General features: G+C 35.0%; 1 protein-coding gene across 4 annotated transcripts; it reads right to left on the bottom strand.

Moving 5' to 3' along the window:
- Positions 1-274: 274 nt before the first annotated feature.
- Lkr (Leucokinin receptor) lies at positions 275-22,624 on the bottom strand. Of its 4 annotated transcripts, none has more exons than XM_086833922.1 (8): positions 22,429-22,624; positions 7,683-7,922; positions 6,858-7,060; positions 4,411-4,559; positions 4,217-4,338; positions 3,924-4,150; positions 3,668-3,859; positions 275-1,724 (listed from the first exon to the last, which is right to left on the bottom strand). In XM_086833922.1, exons 2-8 carry the CDS (start codon positions 7,753-7,755, stop codon positions 1,023-1,025), a joined length of 1,668 nt encoding a protein of 555 aa, XP_086690048.1. In that variant the 5' UTR covers positions 7,756-7,922; positions 22,429-22,624; the 3' UTR covers positions 275-1,022. The 4 variants fall into 4 exon arrangements, with proteins under 4 accessions (XP_086690048.1, XP_020798083.2, XP_020798084.2 ...); XM_020942424.2 differs by lacking the exon at positions 22,429-22,624 and adding an exon at positions 19,823-20,285; XM_020942425.2 differs by lacking the exon at positions 22,429-22,624 and adding an exon at positions 19,827-20,281.
- Between the last annotated feature and the right edge of the window lie 2,340 nt (positions 22,625-24,964).

Genomic DNA, 24,964 nt, shown 5'->3' with positions numbered 1-24,964 from the left:
GTTCAAGTAAAATGGTGTTTCCCTCAGTTTTCTCTGTTTCTTTCGATCCAAAATACTTAAAATATCGTATTAAATTCTCAGTTTTATAAGAAAATTCCTTGAAAATGAAATCAAAAATATAATTAAATAAAATCCTGCCACTTTTGCAATTTAAATCCCACAAACTGAAGCGGAAGTGGGTAGCCATTTGAATTTTTCTACAATTAATGGCCGACGCATAAACAATAATTATTGCGCTGCATTGTAATTAAGAGAAATACACTCATGCATTGCGTTGGTTTTGCTTAATGACTCGAAATGTTTATTCGTTTTTCGTTTTGGTAATTTAATACAATAATAATTACATTAATTAGCCTTTCTGTTTTTTTTTTACTCTTTTGAATGATAAATATTGTACATTTCATTTGTATATATATGTGTGTGTGTTTAATACATAATCGCATTCTTTGTATACAACTATTTAAATAATTTAGCTTAATGATACTTAATTGATTGCAGGTGCTTTTTTAGGTTGCATTTTTAATTTAAACATTTTTTCATTTTCTTTTGATTTGGGTGAATTTTGGCTTTAAAAGAACTTTAAATTTTAAAGTTTAAATTAAATGGTGAAAATAGTTTTATAGTTTTTTATTAAAAACATTTAAAGATTGTAATTGAAACTCACAATTAATTATAATACTGTACATGGCTCACGACCAGCATTCACACTCAATCAATACAAACCATTCTGCAGAGGGATTTGTAATCACAATTCATTAAGACGAAATCACAGAGCTAATAACCAGATTCCAGAGACACATTCCCATTTAAATGGGAATTCATAAATTAAATGGTTCTGAATGTTTCTGTGGAAATGGTGTTCCACAAAAACATTTAAGTCCTTACAAGAAAATCAATATTTCCACCAAGTTTTCATCGTGGAAAAATACACACCTAATGGTTGTCAAGTGTCTTACGTATTTACAACAGCGAGAATGTGTCCGCGGAACATGGTTACGGAACTTAAATTACTCTAAATTAACTTAGAGCGGTTGCCACAGGGACTTGCCCACCTCCCCGGCCCGCTCCTTGTCCTTGTTGACCTGCACTCCTCCTGGTAGATGGACACGCGACACCTCGCTGAGTATACAGGTGCCATCGCACTCCGTTTGACTGCCAAACTCCTGCTCACAAATACAGCTGGAGTTCTCCCTGCTGAGCAGTGCCAACTGTACACCTGTGGTACTGGCCATCTCCTCGCTGGGCGGTGTCGTCGATGGCAGCTCCATTAGAGCCATATCGTCCTCACATTCGATGACATTCGGGTGCAGGGGCTTAAAGTTGTTGCGTCGCCAAGGTGGCATCGTAACGCCCGTGTGGCCTACGCCACCAACAGTCACACAGGAGCCCGGAGCGGCAAAGGTAACCACACTCTGGTGGTGATTGTGATTCTGATGATGATGATGACCATGGCCGTTGTTGTTCTGACCGTTGTAAATCCCGCCACCGCTAGTGCTTCCATTTACCCGTGGCAAATGCAGAATCGTCTTGCCACCATTGAGTCCGCTTCCACGGGTTGCTCCAAAGAGATTACTTCGTATACGCATCGAGGAGTTGGCATAGGTCGACCTTATCGAGCTGGCACGTGTGTGCATCGAAAAAGTCCTTTCATGGGCATCCAGGCTCGTTTGAAACTTGCAGAAACAGGCAGCGAAGCGTTTATTAAATTCTCTCTTGAACTTTTCCTGTAAACAGAGAGAAAGAAACAATAGTATCAGGAAGGCTTTAAAATATATAACATATATTAAATAATATTTTCAAATATATTAGAGGTGTTTATACAATATTTTAAGACATCCTGGGGTCTAAGGAATATAGTTATTGAAATTGCAATTAAAGATTTATAATAATACAAAAAGAACCTGATTATATCTTTAAAGAAAGAGTGTTCTTAACTACCTAAAACGCAGTGAAATATTATATTCCATTTGAAGACATATGGGAGCAAAATATTCCAACTTATTTTAATGGAACTTTAAAATATTATACTCTATTCGAAGATATATAAATATGTACCACAGTTTTGAAAGTATTTCTAGTTATAAATTAAAAGATATATAGAGTAAAAGTAGGGAATTCTTAGGAAATACAACAAAAAACATAGACCCCAAGCCAAGAGGTCTCTAAACTACCAAAATATATATACAAATTCTTAATAAATCATCTAAAAAATCAAATGAAACCCAATAAGCTATTTATTATAATATTTTCCTTAAATTCACACCTTATTCATAAACATTTTCCCTCCCTGTACCAATAAAATCAAGCTTTTAGTCCTCTCTTTTAGTGCTAATTAAAAGAAGTCTCTTTTGGAAAAATTTTGTAGGAAATTTCTGAAGGAAAAGTGCGAAAAAACCCATCGCCTGGAGCTAAGGCATAGGAATCCCTCTTAGGCTAATGAACATGAGGCTTGGAGGATTTACGCCACCTTCGTTGGCAAATGCCATTTGTCTTTTTCCCGGACAGTAAAATAGAATATTTGTTGACAAAAGTTTTCACGCACATCTCAGCCAAAAAGGGAAAAGTTTACGAGCATTTGCAGATCTCGACGCTCTCAATCTATCTTTTACAGACAATTTAAGTGTCAAAGTAAACAGCCTTGGGGGTTTTTCCTCGATTTTCTCGGTTTGCCGTGCCATAGATTTTTGTGGGATTTCGCTCCATTTTGCGGACTCCCAATTCCTGTGGCTCAGACAGTAGGTGTATTTGCTTATTGGCTACAGTGGAGCGCTGCTTTAATTAACTTTGACAAAGTATTTTCTTTTCTCTTTTCCAGTCAGCTATTTTGGTGTTTGACTAAAAGTAAATTGGGAAATTGTTGCCAAGTAAGCTGAAATTTATTTTTGGAGAGTAAAAAAAAAGATGAACAGAGCCGCGGATGCTAATAAATCAGTGAAATTGGGAAAAAACCAACAAAGAAATCGATTCGTGGAAGTGAAATGAATTTTCCTTTGCTTGGGCAGGCTCTTTCAATTGTGTGAGCCTTTCTCTATTAGCCTTTTTATCACAGTTTCCTTTTCATTGAAATTTTGTTTTGATGTGATGTTTGCGAGAAACAGGATGAGGAAATCAAAGGTGTTTATTTTTGGGAGAGAGAAACTCAATTATTATGATTGCAAGTTCAAGGTTGATTGCGTGAATTATAAGGAAATTATGTTTTCAGGAACTTCAAAGGCTAGTAAAATGATTTGTGATGTATTCTTGTTATTTAATATTTTATATAAATCAACCTTGCTTCTACAAAATTCTTTTTCTCTCTTATGATGGAAACCATAAAAGTATTTCAACCATGTACCAATAAATTTCTATGCTAAATCCCATGACCCATGCCATAAATGGCAACACGTCTATTTACATGGCCCAGAAAAATCGACAGTCCTTCGGTTCTGTTTCCCTCATCAATTGCCACTATTCCCCTGGCTAAATTTAGTTTCCTTTTTTTATGGACTCGTTGTGAAGCCTTTTAGTGGCATCTCCCCTTCCTTAAACGAGTCCCTGTGGACTCTTACAACTTTGAAACAGAGGACAACCACCAATCAAAAGACCAGACAGGGCAAATGCAAATCTAACACTTGGCAAAACAAACAAAACAAAACAAATCGGAGCAATCATCATCATCAGCACTTACGTTGTAGATGCCATAAATAAAGGGATTGTAGCAGCTATTGCTCATGGCCAGCCAGTCGCAGCAGAACCAGACGATGCTGATGAAATGGTAGTCGTTGATTTCCGGAATCGTCACATACAGAATATTATAGAGCTGCAGTGGCAGCCAGCATAGGCCAAAGATAATGACCACGATAATCAGCATTTTTATGACCTACAGAATGGCGGAAAAAGAGGAAATTAAATGGAGACCATTTACCATTCCCCCCATAACTCACCTTCTTCTTGTTTTTCAACAACGTTATGTCCCGTGAATCCTGGGCATTGCCCGGTGCACGAGTGCCCCAGAGGCGCACTGCCATCTGTATATAGACAAAACTGATGACACAAAAGGGAACCAGATACTGCACAAAGACCAATGTATATCGAAACGTTTGCAATTGATCATCCGATAGGTTCTTGTTCATGCAGAACGGTCGCGTCACATTGTAGGTTTCATTGTTTTCTGCGTAAATGAGGGGGGGGAAATGTAAAATCAGCCATTCAATCTATGCAAATCGGATAGACTTACCACGAAATCTCTCGGTCAACTCCTCCACCCGAAAGGCAATGGCAAAGGGCACGGCAAAGAGTAAAGCCAGCAGCCAGATTCCGCCAATTATGAACTTCGATATGAACTTGGTGGGACGTGCCCTGCATATGTAATCGGATTTTTAATGATTACCATGACTCCCATTGGAAGGTTCCCCCATATTCAGAACTTACCTAAGTGGATTAATGATGGCCCGATGCCGATCAATGGCAATGGCGGTCAATGTGAATACAGAGACATTGACACTGAGTGCCTGGACAAAGGGACAAAAGCTGCACATAAACCATGGCAGATTCCAACTCTGCAGCAGGGCAGCCTGGAACTGTACAAAGAAAATGTCATATGTAATATAAAGAGAGGGAAATTTATGGTAATTTAATAATAATATATTATATCTTTTGGTGTTATGGGTCTTGCTTTTGAGTATAATACCTATAAATATAATATTTCTGAAGCCGCAGTTGAAAATTTAGGCAATTCTGACTTCTAATTTTAAGGTTTTCAATGAAAACTCGTTAAAAATTCAAAAATTTCAAAGATTCTGTATAGTACTAAGGTCACAGAGCTACTTTTATTAAGTCTCACCTGAAAAGTATGCTATACTTTTACGCACTAATTGAGGGATAGTTTTATAATGCCAAATATTGTTCTTAATTAAAGTAACATATTTAAAGCATACTTCAAACATAAATGCTTGCTCTGAAAAATAGGCAATACTTTTACGAACTAACTAAGGGATACTTTTATGATGTCTTATATTGTAACTTTTTTTTAAACCCTTTTAACACAATCAAAATTATAAGAACCATTTATTTGCAAACCCAAATTGTATCCATTAAATTTCAAGCACATTTTTCCCTCAGTGTGAAAGGTTAGCGAGTAAAGGTCGGCTTGTGCGGGTACGATGTGCGATGATTAAATCAGCTCCAAATGTAGACCCATTCAAGTCACATGGGCAAACATCATTAATGTACACTTTACCGCAAACAACAAGAATCTGCTTCTGTTTTGGGATGTCCTGTGCTTGGCCCTGTCCCCCAACAAGTCATGGTCAAATAAATTGTTGGAAATCTCTGTTCAGTTGTTAGGTTTGTGATTTCCCCCAGCAAATGTATATAGAGTGTATATATATATAGGATTGTGGGGGCGTGAGTGTGCGTACGTGTGTGCGGTCGCTGCGGATATTTGAGGCACGCGCTTTCCCTTTCTCAAAGGACACCACAAATTGCAATTTTCTCGCCAGCTTATTGATGACACTACCATGATGGCTGTCACAGAGCCAAAGTTCTGTTTGATTGCGGGATTAATATAAAAATAAAGTGCGACAACGAAGGGTAAAGTTCAAAGTTTTAAATATTAACATGAAGGATTTTTTACTTAATTTTAGTTAGAGATTAAATCTGACACTTTCTAGGGTAAAATTTGTGAAAATAGGAATCAAGAATTGCATTATGCTAATTATTTTTTACAAGTACCTTTTTTAGAAATTCCCCACATTTTTCCCAGCTTAAACAAGTTGTATTAGTAGTATTTTTAATCAAATTTTAAATGAAACTAAAATGGCTAGCAAAAAGATAAACAAAAGCAAGCCTACATTTTATTTGATTTTTATCTTATTCAAATTTCCAATTGATTTTCCATTTTCTCCGTTTACCTTTCCTTTTATTCGCTTTATTCCAGCAATAACACTGAAAAATCAATACAAACCAATGACTCCATTGTCTATTCAAATATAATTTCCCCAGTTATAATAATAATATTTTCACATACAAATTTAATGTGATTTCAATTGCCGATGCCGCCAGGAGGTTCGAAAACTGTTCAATTTAGCTTTTAGCACTTTATTTTTGCCGGCTTATATGGAATACTAATCCCATTAACACATAAACCGAAAATCGCATTAATATTTCAAGTAGGTAATATTCCACTGCCAGTGGGTGTGGAGGCTGTGCCAATTTTCTAATTCCAAACATGAGCGCTCCTCTGCCGTCCGGAAATTAAATTGATGCTGGATTATAACGAAATTGATGTGTCTGGTGCGTCCATGTCCCCTCGTGTTTTTCTGTCTCCATAAAGGGACTATCTATCCATGTTTTTGGCCAAAATAAGTGAAAACTAATGCTAATGCCAATGCGGCTTGTGTGATTTATGCATACAAAGTGTCAACAGTGCCGTCGCGTTTGAAAATCACTTAATTTAAAATCCATTTATTTCGCTCAACACTGCGTATGCGCAATGTTTAATGACGAATGACATGAATATAAGCCTAATGAGACTAGTTTACAAAAACTTGTATTTTTTCTTTATGTGATGGAAATGGGGTATAAGTATATACAAAGTATATATACAAAAAGGTTTCCTCTTAAACTTTATTTAAAGCAAAAATCGATATCCATTAAGTTGCTCATCTGGGCTTATGCTAAATATTTAATTGAGTTATTTAAAGGCGACGAGAAGGAGCCTACTTACAGTTAACAAAATAAAAGTATTTGTGATTAAATAAAGGTAGAAAGATGGAAATTTGCTAGACTCCAATTTTTAATTCAATAATTATAATATTTCCCTGGGTATCCCACAAAACTTTCCATGTTAACTAGTGCTCTTTCTATAATTCACTCACCTGAAATGGTATGCAGAACAGGCCAATGATCACATCAGCAAAGGCCAAATTGGCGATATACATATTGGTAACAGTACGCATCTGTCTCGTGGTGGCCACCACCCAAATGACCAGCGTATTGCCAATGACAGCCACAATGCTGATGCCACCATAAAAGATGGACAGCAGGGCCACAATCTCAGCGGGTGCAGCATACAAACGTTCTGCAACAAAAATAAAGATAATATAAAATACAAAAATACATTTTGAACAAATTAATTCTAAGCAAGTTTCAGTGAAATAATATTCCTGGATTTAAGAAGAGATTTATGTTAAATGTTTCCTTCATAACGATTAGTTTCAGTGTTGAATTTTCCGAAACAAAATTGTCGCTAAACCTGACAGTTGCAGATTAATTCAAGTGTCAGTTGTCAGTCTGTGTTGGCGGCAGGACGCGGGGCAGATTGGCATTCCTGCTGAGTGTTGAGTGTCAAGGGAAATTGAATTGGATTTATAAAGCCAGCCACAAGTTTATACATTTAATATTAGAAAGATTCTACTTTTGACTTTATATAAAATATTGATGAACCAAGTCTATGGGGGCTATGTTTTCATTAGAATTACTTTAAAAAGTTGTACTGCGTCACCTGTTACTCATTCCGAATTCATTATCCACAAGGAACTCATGAATGATTCAGGATCAAAAGAACTAACGTCAAACTGTCCAAAACGTAAACAAACTTGTCAATATTTTGATTGATGATACATCAAGTCAGATTAATCCAGTTGATAGTCAAAGGACATATCCCCCGAGGCTAGAAAAAAGGGATTAAAGTAGAAGCTTACCAAATTCCGCTTCCTCCTCGGCTCCGGGCAAAAAGTCGAAGCGCGTTTCCTCCTCGATTAGGTTCGTGGCCATGGCACAAAAGTTTGATGTTTTTGGTTTCCTTTGGTTTCGTTCCCTAATGAGAATACAATATATATTCCCAAAAGAAGCGACTAGAAGTTGTTTTGTTTTTGGTTTCGACCTTTGGTTTATTTACGAGCTGCAATGCATCTTTGGGGGAATTTTCGCTTCATTGCAATCTAAAACAACAAGAGAAAGATGAATTACATACATTAATTTGTAGTTATTGGGAAAACACTGTGATGGAAATTTGGATTTTGTGATATTTTGTTTATATTTTCTTTACTAATTTTTTAATTCAATGAAAAATATGAGAGATATATGAGAGTTTTCGTTAACTTTAAGTATTTTTAGCTTGATTTAATAAAGGTAATTCGAGACTAATATGTGGAAAAGCTTGTTTCTAGAGAATGCTTTTCTTAAACCAACAAATTTCTTTGGTAAACATTACTTTTTATTGAAAATATGTCAAAATAAAAGTTCAAAAACTTATTTTTCCAAAAACATAACCTTCTATAGGTTCTAGACTTCCTTTAATCCATTCAACAATTTAGTTCTTGTAGTTCCTTGTAGTTCCATTTCCCTGAAGGAACAGTCAGCTTTCACATTTTCAGTGGTTGACGTAAATCAAAAATGCACAAAACATGTGAAACAAATGAATCTGGCTAACAAGAAAATGATTCTCAGAAGCCAAAAAAGCAATCAACACCACAAGGAAACTGACCATGTTCACGTGGTGGACATGAAAAATGGTTCAGGAGAAACATTCACCTGTCGACTTTCGCATGTGAAACGTTTGTTTTGTATACTTGAAACTGCAGCACCAATTTACTGCTCTTACATTTTACTAGCCGTGGGCATTGGCCTGAGAACAAATGTTTACAATTCTATTTTTCCGAAAGAAAACTAATATTTTTCTATTTTCATTGGAGAGTGATGACGATGCCTACGCTTTTAGTAAAAATAGAAACTTAAAGCTGAAAATAAGTTTGTGTCTCTCTCTCATTCAGTTAAGTTAATTGGCCATTTATCGGATTGTTAACATTGCGGCGACTTGTTAATTTGTATTCCATAGTGTAAACACTCTGGACTTGATAATTTATTGGGCAACTAAATGTTTATTTAATTGTTAAACGATTTTGTTATTGATAGATGTTTATGGGATAGCTTTTATAATAAAACTTGAGAGAGCTTATTTTTATAGTAACTGTTTAATGTAAATAAAGTCTTATAAATAACAATCTTGTATGTAGTTCTTTATACTTTAAATGACTATATTTTATTTATAATCTCTTTAAATTAGCTATTCCCTTTTAGATGTACGTTCTATTTTTTAAATTTAACTTTTCAAGATAAATACAAATCCCACTTGAAAATCTCAACTTTATATTCAAGAAATTCCCACAAATAATATGAGGTTTCACCCACAGAAATATCAAAAGCATTCTTGAATTAAATTATAACTTTTTCTAACCATGAAATACATGCAAAGGTTAAGTTTAATATTACACGGGAAAAGTTGGACAAAACCTCCACCGTTTAGCAATTTACCACAGACACTTTATGCCTTTAGTTTATTTTTCCGCCAGAAACTATTAAAGTTCCTTTGGGCCACCCACTATAAAAGACAACTCGTAAAGTGCCTGTTGTTATGCCCAACATATGTGCAAGCATATTTTCAAAGGTATTATGGCGCAGGCATTCGATGAAAATGCGATTCACAGGAACCTATTTACTTTGAAGACCGATCCTACTCTCTAAGCCTCTTTGACTGAGGAGAACCCCAAAAGCCTTAAATTCAATTCATGATAATGCAGATAATTCGCCAGCTTAGCATCTAAGAAGATTTTCCGTATGCAAACTAGTCAAGGGGTTTTTCATTGCTTAAATTTTCCACTGGAAAAGTGTGTGTGTGCCACCGCAGCCAACTCATTTAGTTGGCTCTTCATCAGGGTTCAGCGGTGTCAAGGTCAAGCCAGAAAGTGGTTTTTTGTATGCAAAAATTTTTACTGAAAGCAATTCTGAAAAATTGTATACAATTTTTCAATGGCAATGGTCTGTAAGGCGGGGGAAAAATCGGGAAAACTGTCGGATCCATTTATGCTTACAGCAAGTGCAATTAGTCTGGCCAAGCGAGACGCTGGGATTTTCTAATTAACGTCAAAGAAAAGTCTCTCTTTATTCTGGTGTGTCCCTTTCTCTCACTCTTTTTTCTTTTCTCTTCTGAGCCTTGAAATTTGATGGTCAACTAATTGAGAGCCAAAGATTTTCGGTCCATTAAGCTGATGTACTATATTTGGGTATGTGTAAGAAAACAGAGAGGAAAATGGGTCTTTAATTAATGTTATTAAAATTGAAGGAATATATAATCAATCATTATTTATTCTGTTTTAAAACCCTTGTTTTTCCCTTCTTTTCTTTTTATTAAATGCATCTTTATCCATTTTAAAATCAATGCAGTTATGTTGGACTTTTCTCTGTCTGTATATTTTTTTTTCAACTCCAGCCGGCGTGAAAAGTGCTGCCTGTAGATTTCCCATGAAACACACTTGAAACTCACTTGAGAACAAAGCAAACAGGGATTCATGTCGCTGAGGTCCTAACCATTAATTTGTGAAATTTACAGACATTTGACTTCACTTCCAACAAGTGCACAAAGTCTGCCTACACGTGGCGGGAATTCTCGTGAAATTTCATGTTGAATAACAACATTTTACTGAATGAAGAAGAATATGTTGATGTTCAAGCAGCGAATATTATTAAAAGTGTATCCTATTAGAGCGTCAGTGGGGCGCAGCACATCAAAGTGAAAATTCATATTGGCTGGCAACGTGTATCGAAGTCACAGCACATTGTAATATGGAAATGTTCGGAAAAATCAGAAAAAAAGCATTTTACGTTACGCATACGCCACATAAGCCGAGCAACAAGAGCCACATTATGGCAAGGCTTACATGAAACCATCGCCCACCAAAAAAGAAAGAAAAAAATATAAATGAAAAGACAACATGTCCAATAAAAGCGCAACTGTGGGCCGCTTTTTTCTTTCTTTTGTTGATGTTGGGCCTCTTTCTGAGGGTATTAACAAATTTTCCACAAACTTGGATATGAAAAAAGACCTCAAAACAAGACATTTTTCTAGGAAAATATTATTATGGTTATGAAGGTTTTAGGTGCGAAATAACCTAATAATGAATAGAACTCAGAGAGTGTTTACAAAATTAATATAAAAGCTGTTTTCTATAAATGTATTTATAGTTAAAGGTCAGAGGTTGCTAAATAAGAGGTTAGGGATTTCTGAAATGTTTTTCTTTATTAAAAAAAATATGCTAAATATGTCCAAATTCTCTTTCAAGTATTTGCCAGTAAAGCGTATACCCAGCTTCGGCTTTTCTTTTGTGTATCCTGACCCTCTTTTATTTGGACACATGGGTTAAGTAAAGGGACCCACAAAAAGCTTAAGAATTGAGCATGTAATTTTTCGGGAGTCTCATTGTTTACAATGCCATCGGACTTTGGACTTAAGCCTGAACTTAGACGGCATGTGTTTATGGCTTCTGGTTTGATTGGCCTTTTGGGACACACAACACATTTTCAATCCTGTCTAGTCTTGATTTTAATAAATAATCACTTGGTTGAGCAAGAAATGTAATTAAGATTCGTTAATGTACAAATTCAATTGGGGATTTAATTAAATGTCATAGAAAGCTGGCATAACCTTTGACCAACTCTTCTAAGAAAACTTTACTTGGCTTAAAACAATTATTTTGCTACTTATCTTTTGCCAAAATGAACTCTAAGAAGAGTTGACAAAACTCTTCAATTGCATGACTTTTCCAAATTAAATTTGAATTGAATTATTTGTCTGCGCTTCACTCGATGTTTAACTTGATGGCCACTTGAGTATTCGTTGCCGACGGCAGGACTCAAAGGAGCAGCAATTAAAAATTCATTAAATATAATGCCTCCAGGGGGGGGTAAGGTAAGTGTTTTTAGTCGGCTTGCTAATTTTTGCTCGCCACAATCGCTGACCAAAAAGGATTAAGTATTCCGTTCGAGTCGAGTCCTTTGCTCGCCTCTCCTTTTTCCAGTTGTCCTTCCCAGGAGTGTCCATCAAAAGGACCACGGTTAAGTGCCTGCCATTATGGTCGCCGCTCCTTTGACATTGTTTGCATTATATCCTGCCAATTTTCGACGCCCCTTTTGTCAATGCGGACATTTTACGCATAACTGCTAAATTTAGAGGATCCCAAAAAGAGGAAAATCTTTCTTAAAATTAATAACAAAATTATGTCTGACCACCGATTGCCTTTTGTCAACAGGAATGGCATTCAACTGCGCATTACACAAGCAATGGATGCTCTTAAAAAAAAATATATGATCCCCCCAGGTATCCTGCCGACAGGAGCACGTGGCTCCTAAAAAAAACAACACAAAAGAAAAAAAAGAAACACAGACGAGGTGACACCCATTAAACGGGTCGTGACCTCTCAGTGTTGGCATTTGTAATTTGTAGACAGAGCTTTTGAGCGACAGTAAACCGTTTACTCATTAAAATTAAAAGTCTCTGATAAAGTTGTGACTTGTTAATTATAACTTTTATTGCTTAATTTGTGGGGGAAAGTGTTTTGGAATTATTCTGTAATATTTTGAGCATTATATCAAGTATTAATTTTAAATTAAAATTGAAAGGATTAATTTGTTAATTTGATTTTAATATAAAATATTAAAAAAATATTATATAATTACAAAAAAGAGCTAAAATCTCAATCCATTTTGTATTTTAATAAATATACCAAATAATGTTCTGCATATAAATAACTAACACTTAAAACAACATTTATTTATTTATTTATCTAGAGCTAACAATTAGTTCTAAAAGAAGAGCTTACTTAGGGTTAATCAAATTTAATTCAATTTAGTGAACAAATAAAATATATAAAAATAAAAGGAGTCTTCTTTTTTCCTTAATACTATTATAAGAATCTTATTTACAATTTGACGTGTCTGAACATTAAACTCTTAGTCCTTTCATTACCACACTTTTCAACAGTCTTTTTTACATAATTTTCCTACCATTACGTGATAATCTTCAAAGAAAATCATAATCCCATAATCCCTTGAAAACCTATCACAAAATAAGCAAAATGACAGACCCAAAAATAGGCGAAACGCAGAATCCATTCTTTTTATCACACACACACATTTTACGTCATTAAATATGTAATTGTAATAAATGTGAAAGTTACCCGCAGGTGCTGTGTGAAAACTCTCCATTCGGCACACAAAATGAGTTTCCAATTAAATGAGTATTAATATAGTTTCATTTAAGTTCACTTTGCCCCGAGCCGCAATTAACTTTTCCGTGTGAAAGTCTAATTAAATACGTGTCAATAAAGTCCCTTGCCGAATGTGTGCGTATTATTTCGTTATTCGCAGGATACCGACACCGTTTCCGTTTCACTATATTCACTTTTTTTTTTTACTTTAACCAAGCATCCTTGCCGCCCGAGTTTCAGTTATCAACTGTTGGCAGCAGGTTCGTCTTCGGCCGGAACAACTGTTGAACCGTTGGCAGAACACAGCCGAACACTCCAGGCACGAACTTGGCCCGATGGCCGGAAAATCAAAAGGAAAACTCAAGTCGTGGCGCTTTTCCCACTCAAAACACAACAAGTTGCACTTCAAACCTGTTGTTGGCCCATCGAACAGGTTCCAACAGACCCTTAAAGTTGCCAAAAATAAGAAAAATAAAGAACGAAAATATATATATATATATAAAAGAAAGAGTAACTGGTGCAAGTTGTATAAATTTATGATGCTCATTTTCATTCCGTTGGCAAAGTTTATGCTGATGAGGCTAAGTGAAAAATTAGCAAGAAAAGTAATAAGCAATTAAAGGCAGTTTGTTATATATATTTATATAGAATATTTTCCCTTCCCTTTCCTTTTGATTTTTCTGCACTTATCAGCCGCATTTCCATGTCATCAGGTTTAACACCTCTCGACACCTCGACATTGCCTCGCTAAATCCAATGGTTGAACACGTATCTACTATACCATGTACACCTTTTTGTGTGGCATCCTCGCGTTTTCTGAATGGGAATTAAATTACACATCTCACAGACATGAGTAAAAAGAAGGTGAAAGAATACCCAAACAATTTTTACCATTCTCATACTTTCTTTTTGTTACCTAAACGTATGCAAATTGTTGTAGAAAATTTGGCGGAAATTGAAAACAGATAAGCTGGGGAAAAGTGCTCACAGAAAGCTAAGCAAAAAGCAAAGTAATTCCCATTGATTGATGTCGTTGTCAGCAGAAGGAGCTGAAAAATCATGTCACGGAAATCTAAAATATATATTTGATGGCAATTAACTCTCCGACCCGGAAATTCTTAAGCTATTGCCTAGGGTTTCCACTCTTCTTTTGCATCTTTAATATTAAATAAACTCGATGGAAAAGGATGTATCACATACTTGGCTTAACTTTCCACCACGTGTGCTTATCCTTTTTCGTTTGAGATTTTTGCATTTTATATATTTCTCAAGCAGATCACGTTTTCGCGCAACTCATTAAAATGTGAAACCCCTTAAAAAAAAAAAACAGGGACATGTATTCTTTAATTAAATTGTGTAAAGTTTTGAATTTCAAAACAAAAAGAAGAAAAGTTTCAGTTTACCTACAGGAAGTGTAAGAAAATCCTGACAAGAATGTTAAGCATTTCATTTCATGCATTTTTATGTTAAAGTAATCTTGAAAAGATAGAAATCTGAATACCTGAAAAATTAGGGCATTATTAATTAGAAATCTAATTAAGACAAGTATAAATTATTGTAAAATAGGTATTTTTCAAACTTTTCTTTGCTTTAAATGTATATTACTTTATTAAAGAGGTAGTATTTCCTTCTTGAAAGTATTTCAATAAATCTATTTATTGATGGAACATAAAGTGATTTCTTGTAGAAACAAACAAAAGAAACACTAACCAGCTTACCATATGTAGTTGTTCTTACTTTAGTTACATATTTTAGATAATTACAGTTTGTTTTGTATTGTATTTTAATTGTTCATGAGTATTTCATTTAAAAATTATTATTGGGTAAATATTATAAGTTACCAGCATAATCCCAATACAATTCAATTATTTGTACACTCAAATTTGATTACCTGTCTAGCCTGTCGCATTAATATTCATCCTATTTTTTTTTTCAATCAATTTTAAGCAGATGAGAATTTCCATTTGACAGGTGCAAAATGGTTATAACTGTTTCCGTTGAAGTATGCTTATTAGATTGAAACATATTTGCGCCTATACACACAAAATTGATTTCACTTGACGCCCACTCAGCACGAGACTGCCACGCGCACTCTCGACTGTCCAATCAGAATGGGAGTGCCCCCCAATTTCAATTGAATTGGATTCCGAGAGTGCTGCAGGATAATTTGAAAATACACAAATATGCCAATCATATGGCCCCGGAGAATATTCAATTAAAGTTTCAGGCCTGCGGCGTACATGTAAATACCAATGTACGCATACCATTTGTATCGAGAAACTTAATTAATTGAAAGGAGATTTACATACTGAAACGGGTTGAATAGTGATAGCTTTTTAAGCTGATAATGTTGACTCAGACGATTTGCATATCGGGCAGACATTATCTGCATCATTTGGCAATTGGCGAAGCAATTGAAGTGCATCTAATTTCACCAGCTCACAGTTCATGGCACTCTTGTGGAGCAGTCACCCGGAGAAGGGACTGCACTGGCTATACGAGGGACCTAAATCAAGTTAATCAACACATTTAAATGCACATTAAATGGCACAAAAAAAGAGAGAGAGGGGCGACGAAACCCCATTTGCACGTGTTATATCTTTTTTTGTTAGCATTAAAGTCAGGGACAGCATCCCACATCTAAACGGACATCTCAAAGTGGAAAAGAACATCTCAAAGAAAAAGAAACCCTCAGCGGAATTTGTCCAAATTCCAGACAGGCAAAAAACAAATTTCACCATTCATTGTCAGTTTCCTTAGACTTTGGCTGAATAAGGCCCCCAACAATATAAATATTCAATGCAACTAATTGCTGTCCAAATGTTATAAATATTAATACAACTCAACTTGTGGTGGGAACAATCCACCTTTGTCTCTAGATCTGATGGACAGTTTTATATCCAGCAAAATCATGTCGTTAATGACAATTGTTGAAGATATATATCTTGGTCTAATTACGGTAGCCATAAATAATGGTCAAAGCCTAGATAATTACAAAGTACTTGTAATTAAGTGGTTAGATACAATTGATACACTTTAGTAATTAAGATTAAAACCAAGTTTATTGCATAGCAAAAGTGGTTGAAAAAACGTTTATTTAATTTATATTTAGCCAGACTTAATCCCCTCTTCTTCTCTCTCTGAAAACCAATCAACTCTGACCTTCTTAGGCCCATTTAAATGGATTCTATTATGCTGTCCATCAATGCCCTGGCAACTGACATATTTATCATTATTATTATTTTACTCTAACTGGGAATATGTATTTATAATTCTGTTTCCGATTGGCTTAGCTCGGCATGTCTTCATAATATATTCAGTTTGCTAAATGCACGTGTTTGTATCGGACCAAGAAAACGAAAATAAATGTCATAAAATGGATACAAATTAAAGTTAAAACAGTTTTCTTGTCACTAAAAATAGAAATACTTATGCAGAAAAGATACGCGGAGGATTTAACTTCTACTACTGACAATGAAAACATTTTTATCCCCGGCACAAAAAAATGTCAAAGATTTGCAAATAATTGCTATATTACAATCTGTAGACATTTTTAAGTGGCGGAGAAGGATGGTAAATTTGCATTAGTCGCATCCCCAGCTCGATATAGCAAAACTCTCCTTCGAAGGATGAGAAGGACTCGAAACCCTTTGCCGCCGTTAGAATCGCGAAAAAAACGAACAGAGAAGCGAACAAAAATGGCATTTTTCCAATAAAAGTCAACAAGCGAGAGAAAACAAGTAGAAATATTTTCGTGGCTGAGTGCGTGTTGGCATGGGCATACACAGGACTTTGACAAATGGTAAACAGAAGCCTGTTGATAGATACAAAACACTTGAGCGAAAAAATGTGAAAAAATCAAATTTATAAAAGGGGCAATTTTAAAGGGGTATTCATGGTGACAAAAATTGATTTATACTTTAAAAAATGTAATAAAAATGTGGGTATTAAAGGGAAAAAGTAAAGAAATGAAAATTAAACTATGCTTATTAGATTATTATCTACATATCTCATAGCTGTTTAGATTTTAATGTTAAAAACGAAATTTAACTTTAATTATTAAAGGTATATGTCCATAATACAGTATCAACCAGTCAGGAACCATTTTAAATACATTTTTATTGAGCCTCTATCATTAAATTTATAAATACAAAGCCACTGCATACTTTCAGACATTCTTCAACAATTATATAAATTTAAGTGGTGGTAAATACTTATCTATGTTAATTATTGACTAGCAATTGATTTAAATTTATTTACACTTTCTAGTCAAAATGTGTAGAAAATTGTGTAAAAAATAGTTTCCTCTTAGCCTTTATTAAAAAGTTTGTGATTAACAAAACATTGCATACTTTTAAGCCCCGTTTAAAAATGTTTTTATTTCTATAAAGAGTTTTTTTTTTTTTGGCAAGTCAGTAAGTACTTGAAAACAGGTCAATATTGCCGAAACGTTAAACTGATTAAAACTTTTCGACTTGAAGTTGAACAGTGCAAAATATTGCCCAAATTTGTTTCGAAAAGTTCAATAAGTGGACGAGTTGCAGCCTCTTGAAAGTTCCCTGCACTTGTGATTAAACTCGCAGCACTTAAGAGTTCTCTAAACTCAGCAAGACCCATTCACATTCACATATCTCTTCAACTCTTTAATTACCCAAAGCCATCCGTTCAGTGAACCTTGCAACAATCTTGACCCGCAAGTCGATTCAATTGAATTCCCTCTACACAAGTTGGGCTAATTTTTGAGCCAAAGCATTCGTCGCTAATACAATTTGCCATTACAAATTCCAACTGTTCCTTGACCTTTTCTGCCAAACAATGGTTTCCCCAGAACAAGAAAAGAAAAGGTGGAACAACAAAGCCAGTCGAGATGAGCAAAATCCCCTTTCCCAGAGGACCAATTAAACGCAGCAAAACCTGATGGAGCATTCCAAGAGCATCATCAACTGATGAGCGAGTCTACAAGGATTTTAAAATGACAACGTCCTTTTTTTTTGGGCAATAACAATATCTATCGATAATATCTGAACAATGCTGTGGGAGAACAAGTAAGAGAATGAATAAAATACCAAGAAAAGCCCATCAAAGGAAGTGGAATCGAAGGAAATCTCTTCTTTTTCTTCAACAGTTTTTATTTTGTGCTGTTACGCTAAGAAGTCCGATGCAAAGTCTCTCAATTTTTTTGTAAATGAAAACTCCGCTTGGTCACGCTCTTAAGTAGGCTATGAAAGAATGCATTCCCCCTTGTGGGAATTTCATGACTTTACGGGTCACTCAGCGCCATAATTAAAATATGAAATTAATAAACCCCTGTAAATCATGGAGGGGAAAAAAGGTGAAATTATTACACGCACTCGCACTCCTTAAAAGCACCAAGGATACTGTAATTAATTTGGTTATCCGATATCCAGACAGTCCGCCTGGGAGATGAGAGGGGAAAAAACCAGCAGCCAACCTGAGATAAATACATTTAATCAAACACTTTAGCCACAAAACAGGGCGCCCATCATCATCATTATCGTTAGTAATTAGTGGTTTAGCAATTAAATGATAAATGCCACAAAAAAGGGGTTAAATGCCATACAATGGAAAAGAAGCTTAAAAAAATTGCGAATATTTCTTCATTTTTGTTAAGTTCAACGGGGAACAAACAACGGAATACAAACAGAACAGGAAAAGGCCATTTGCTCATTGTGTTCTCTCACCTCGATTTTCTTTTATATTTCATGTTTGTTTGTCTTCTTAAAATTTACAGTACACTGAAGCTCTCCACCTTTTGACATATAAATAAAATAATATATAAAATGAAGAAGGACTACCCACAGACATCTTTGTAATTATTATTATTTCTGTTTCGTCTTAATTTTACTCCTTTCTGCATAACCAGCGTCTAGGAGAAAGTAGGGAAAAGTCTGTTTATTATTTGCTTCTTTTGGCTTTGTTCCTGGCTAATTTTCCCTGCCAAGGGCAGTTGTGTCGCACCTGTAAAAGCACACCTTTACAACCACACCTCTAATTGAAAATTCTCTCGGCTTGCATCAAGTCTAGGAAAAAAAAACGGGTTGAAAATATGTCGGAAAATTTAAGATAAAAGATTAAAACGGAAGAGCTTTTCCTGGCAGGTGGACTCTTGGGAAAAAGAAGGCCACCAGGAACTTGCAATCAGACAGCTTTAGAAACTCACTCAACATTCTTGTTATCCGACATTTGAGATACTCGACCATTACGGGTTGGAAAAAGGATTGTGTATTAACTCCTACGGGGAAATATGTACATTTTGTCAGCTGAAAATGTATATTCAATTAAGATTTTCTCTTGTAAATATTTGTTCTTTGTGTTAAACTGTAAATATTTATTCATTTTTAATTTCTTTTCTCTTTACACCGCAAGAGAAATTACTTTCTTTTGCTCTATAAACCGCAAGTGAAATTGCTTGCATCAATTGAATTGAGGTTTTCTCATGCAAAATGTTTGATCAAAGCCAGTAAACAAAATATTTTATATTCCACACATTGCATTTGTTATGCCTCGTGATGCCAATCTATTGAAATGCTTAAAATTCATTGATAAATTTCGATGGACAAGTCAAAGGGGAGAACATTTAAATTGCTCAATTGCCAAACAAATAGTCGTGGTGTATGTGGTTTTAATAAATTTGCTTTTTCATTTGTTTATTGAGGCGAATGAGTTGTAGTATAGTATTTAATATGCCAAGCCGAGTGTGCATTTAATGCTCTTAATTGTAATGATAATGAATTTTTAAGCATTAATTGAAAATATCGGATATGATTTTCTCTACATACTTACTTATCCCGGCTTAAATTAATTACTTTTCCAATGTCAGTTGGATTTAAATGCGTTCTGCTGTTTCTCGTTTTGTTTGCGTCAGTATTGTGTAATAAATTAATTAATTCTCATTTTCTAGGGGGACGCAACTGTGTGTCCAATGCAATTAGCTCGCAAATGATTATATTGACTCCGTGGCCATAATCAACAGTAGTTGAGAGCAAACAAAAAAATTCTATCTATGTTTATATACACTTTTTAGATAAACACAACAAACACTTGGCATTGAATTTTATAATGATTTTGGAATGATGTTTCATAAACTTTTCTCTGCGGGCTTAGATTTCTTTTATTAAAACATGTATTTTGTGTTGCTTTGAATATTTGTCTAATTTTTTTGGTTTGTTTTTTTTTTTTTGATACAGTTTCGATCGCGAGGCACAACCGCACGATAAAAGCTCACGGAGCCAACTGATGGCTGTAGGAGCTCGGCAGCCTGTTAATTTTTGTTTTTTTCTTTGCCGGCTTCTATTGATACACACAGATACAAAAGGGAGGCAGGCGTGCGCACACACACTTGCTCACATTTTTTTATACTGTATTTTCTTTTTTTTATCTCGAGAAATACGCATACGTCAGAAGTGGGCGGTGGTTTATGTGGGTGACATGGCCAAAATCAAGAAAAAAAAACTCAGGTGCAGCCCCAAAAGAAGTCTTAATCAATTTGACTGTTTTTCTGCGGTGTTGTTAATATAAATCAATAAAATCAAAACAACATAAAACCCATGCGAATACGCCTGGGAGTCTGGGCGTGTCTCGACTGTTTCACTTCTTCAATAATTTTTGGTTTTTTGTGCTTTACTCGCATATTTGTTTACTGATTACCCACCTCAAAATAATAATAATAAAAAAGAAAAACAAAATATTATGGCCTCCCCCTCAGATAAGTGAAAGTTTTTCGGGGCCTGTTGAATCGGTAATTACCATTTAATATTGAATTAAGTGGATTTCTAGTGGAGTTTTCCTCAGTGACTTTATCTCTGCCAGACAGAGATTGTAGATGTTAGGTCAAATGCTTTGGCATTAAACGTTTACACAATTACAGCTCATGGAAAATAAGTGTATTTAATGGTTGGATTTATGAGGTAATAAAGTAATTAGAAGGTGAAACAAACTAGTTAGTTCAGCCACATGGACTTTTATTGGATTTAGATAGTAACAATAATCATATTAAAGCATATATTTAATATTTTTGTTGGTTATTTCTTTTACCTTATGCTTTTTATTCTAGTGACTCATTATTTTCCTTCTTATCTTTATAGCATTTATCACTTTATCATAGCTAGGAAACACCCTAAATGCTTAAATTCCATTAAAACTGACAAACAAATATGTTTCCCAAGTAAAAGACAACCAATTTACTATATATTTTCCCAAGAAATAAATTGGTTTGTTGTAAATTTAACTCTAGATTAGATTTTTGATTAGATTAAAAGACAGTAATAATGTAAGAAATATTGTCATATTTAATCTAATGATAGTGGTAATCAGTTGAGGTAATACCTCTCTATCTACCAGTGAATTAGTATATATAAAAACCGAAAGAAAACAAAGACTGCAAATGTGTTGCTAAAACATGTTCACAAATTCGGACAAAATTCAATTTAAGAACAAAAACTCATCATGGCAGACACATGCAAGACAATGTCCATCATTGACCCACCTTTTGGTGTCCTAAACGAGCCGTGATTGTGGCATAGATAGATAAAGACAGACAGATAGACAGAGATGGGCCTGAAGCAAATGAGGTTTGTCAGGATCAGACGACATGAGGCAAGGCTGGAGACAAGAAACCAAAGACCTATCCGTGTCAGAGGTTAAAGGTGATGCCCACAAATACGATTTACGGATAAATGGTCAAAGAAAAGAGCACCCTCAGAGCCTCACTTTAATATTGTATGTATGACCAATAAAGTTACTTAAATTTAGAGATTTTAAATTGATTTAGATTTCTCTTTGCCTCAACCAGCACACTCGGTTCCATTTCATTTCTGATCAATTTAATTGCCTTTCAATTACCCCCAAAAAAACCGAATGGAAATCCGAGACGAATTCTGACTTAAACTTTGCCTTCCAACAATTTGTTTACTTAGCAGCTGGCCCCAAAATAAAATCTCAGAAAAGTGTGTAATTTAGCAAAAGTTTTTTACATCTCCACACATACTTAAGATTGTTATTCAAACAGATTTCGAGTCGGTGGCATCATGGCGTCCATTAGTGTTTAAGTGCGAATTGAATTAAATACAAACTAATTTAACTAAATTCGCATTATCATCGAGACCAGAAAAAAAAGTGGCAGCGACACAGGTCTTGCTTGCTTTTGCCAAAAAAAAACCCCTGTTAATTGTTTTAATTAATATAATTATTACCTTAGCCTCTTCACATTACTATATGTGCGGAATTTTGCGATTCAAACTGAATTAAGTTTAAATAACTTTAGTAGAGAACATTTTCATTTTGCCATCATGGCCAAGTATCATCGAAATGAAAACCCAATATAAATCGGTATATAAAAAACATTTACCTCCTTTTTATATGTATACAAGAAAATTGATTGATTTACCTGTCTGGCATTGGCTTTTGCTCTTTGATTATTTGTCTTGTGAAGTGTGTTTTTTATGGCCTCCTCCACTTTGAGTGAATAAAAATGGCCAAATTGAGGTTTATCCATATCGAAGTCGCCTTAAATCGATTTCTCGTTAAGAATACATCTTTTTTATGCATATAATTAAATGCATTTATGCAGAAATTACGCTCCGCTGCGAATGGTGAATGTTAACAAGCGATTTGTTTTGATTTATCTGTAATAAATTACATGGCTTTAACTGATGCCTATCCCCTCTTCGCCTATTTGCTTATGCCGCATTTATCGCTTCGGGCCTTTACCTCTCTCTCTCTCTCTTGGCCTGTCTATTTTTCTTGTTTTCTGTTAATGGAAAACGCAAACAAAACAAATCGGGGCTCGATATGATAATGATTTTGAATCATTTATAGTCTGGCTTCCTTCCGACGGCACGTGCTAAGGTTTATCATTAGCCAGAGAGAGTGCAATTGTTTACAATTTATGGTTAGCCAGGGATTTTTCGCCATATAATCAGTCACACAAATTAGCTTTCCCTGTTTTCCAGGTCTCCAGTTTTCCCTTTTTCAAAAATATTAAATGTCGTGTTTTGGGTTTTCTGATCTTTGGACCTGTTCTCCACCTTTTTGTATGCTATAATAATAACTGAAGCACGTGGCGCCGGTTTCAGGTGCTAATTAGTTAATCATGCCATATAATGAACTCGCTTTAGACAACGCGGTCTATATAAAATTAGCCGAAAAGCCACGATTAAAAAAAAAAAAAAACACCTGACGAAAGCGAGTTTTTTGTTTTACTATATATAATTTGGAGCAGAAAAAAAGCATCTAATTGTTGATTAGCATCGATTGGGGATATGGCGATATAAAAGTGTCCATTTTGTTGGTGCAACTGACCGTAAGTTAAGGCACTGCAAGAAATCGGAATTTATAAACTAAATCATTTTTACATTTGTATGAAAATATATTATTATTATTTATACTTTTTTGGATTATGTATAACAACGTTGTATAAAATTTGTATTACCAAAAACATACATAAGTAATGCTCCAGAAATATAATTCAAATTATAAATTTAATAACAATAATAACAAGAGAAAGCTAAAGTTAGTGCCAAAGTTAGGATCAGGAAAGGGTAAGAAATCAATGACCAAGACCCATTTATAATATAATAATTTATAAATTAGTTGGGGCTATTAACTTAATTAATCCACATATATTACATTAGGTGATATTTTTGGGTACGAAGGGGTAATCACTATCACTAACTATAGATGTTAACACTAGGAAGGCCGCGAACCGAATGAGGGCAGTGAGAAGGCAGTGCCTCTATTTATACAGAATCTCCGACTACTGAGAAGAGCAGAGAAATTGAGAGCGGGAAAGAGAGCGAGAGAAAGTAAAATCTCTAGAGAAAGGGAGTCACATACCGAAAATGGGAGAAAGAGGGAGAGTGTGAGAGAGAGAGTGTGTAAGAGAGAGTGTTTGAGATGGAGTTTATGAGAGAGAGAGTGTTAAAGATGGAGTGTGTGAGAGAGAGAGTGTGAGAAAGTGAGAACGTAAGAGAAAGTGAGTTTGAGAGGGAGTGAGTGTGAGAGATAGAGTTATATAGTTACAGAAAGAAATTGAGGTAATATAAAAAAAAGTCAGGGAAAGAGAAATATATAAAATGCGAAAATAAAATGTAGAGGGAGAGATATATAGCCTCATATAGCTCACAAAAATTATAAAACCTTACCTCTTAAAGTTTCAATCTTAAAGTTCCTCAGAACTTAAACCAATTTATAATCCATACACGTTCAGTCAATCAATATCATTTCCAGTTTCACTACTGCTTTTGTTCTAACTCAATAAGCTTAATTTAAATTATTACCAAAGTCCTGCCTTTGGTCCTTTTCGACTGAAAAAGCTGTTAATAAAGCAAGATTTAGGGAATTTTCCATTTCATTCAGGCAGGCAACCAAGGTTGTTGAATAATTCTGTTACACAAAATTGATTCAAAACCCTTTTTGCACTGCAGATGTGAAAAACAGAAGCAGACGCATAGGATTATAATAAATTTAAGAGGCGACCTTTGACCCTCTTTTTCATGGGAAAGACACAAAATTTGAGCCTCTCCCACTGCTGTCTATTAGTTACTCAAAATGTTCAATTTTTGACAATTCAATTTGCAAAATGCCAGTGTTTTTGATGGGTTTGTTGTGGCCTTCTAAATTTCCATTTCCGCCTTAAGCAGGAAAAATCTTGCAGGAAAATCTTTTTGGCTAAAAGGGGGAAAACTTGGTCCCTGGTCCGCGGTTTTCTGCCACCTTCGCACGCTATTTGAGCTCCAATTGGAAGTTTGTGCCCGGCAATTACCACACTTGGTCTCAGTTTCTGTTTTGGTTAAGCAAAAGCAGCAGCAGCTGTGGCAAATTATGAAGTGCCATGAAAAACTTGAGCCATTTTCCCCGATGTCCTTTTTCCCGGACTGATAAGAACGTGACGAAAATCAGCTTGTGGGTATGGTTATTTCCTG

The sequence above is a fragment of the Drosophila serrata genome, unplaced genomic scaffold (assembly GCF_035046125.1).
Source record: "Drosophila serrata isolate PLE 108 unplaced genomic scaffold, ASM3504612v1 contig_272, whole genome shotgun sequence".
NCBI classification, from domain to species: Eukaryota; Metazoa; Arthropoda; class Insecta; order Diptera; family Drosophilidae; genus Drosophila; species Drosophila serrata.
This window is presented reverse-complemented; position numbering and strand designations above follow the sequence as displayed.

Coding starts and splice junctions, on each gene's coding strand:
- Lkr (XM_086833922.1), bottom strand. CDS start 7,755: ATGGCCACGAACCTAATCGAGGAGGAAACGCGCTTCGACTTTTTGCCC. Junction 7,061..7,682: donor CGAGGAGGAAGCGGAATTTG/GTAAGCTTCTAC, acceptor TTTTTGTTGCAG/AACGTTTGTATGCTGCACCC. Junction 3,860..3,923: donor TGTTGAAAAACAAGAAGAAG/GTGAGTTATGGG, acceptor GCCATTCTGTAG/GTCATAAAAATGCTGATTAT.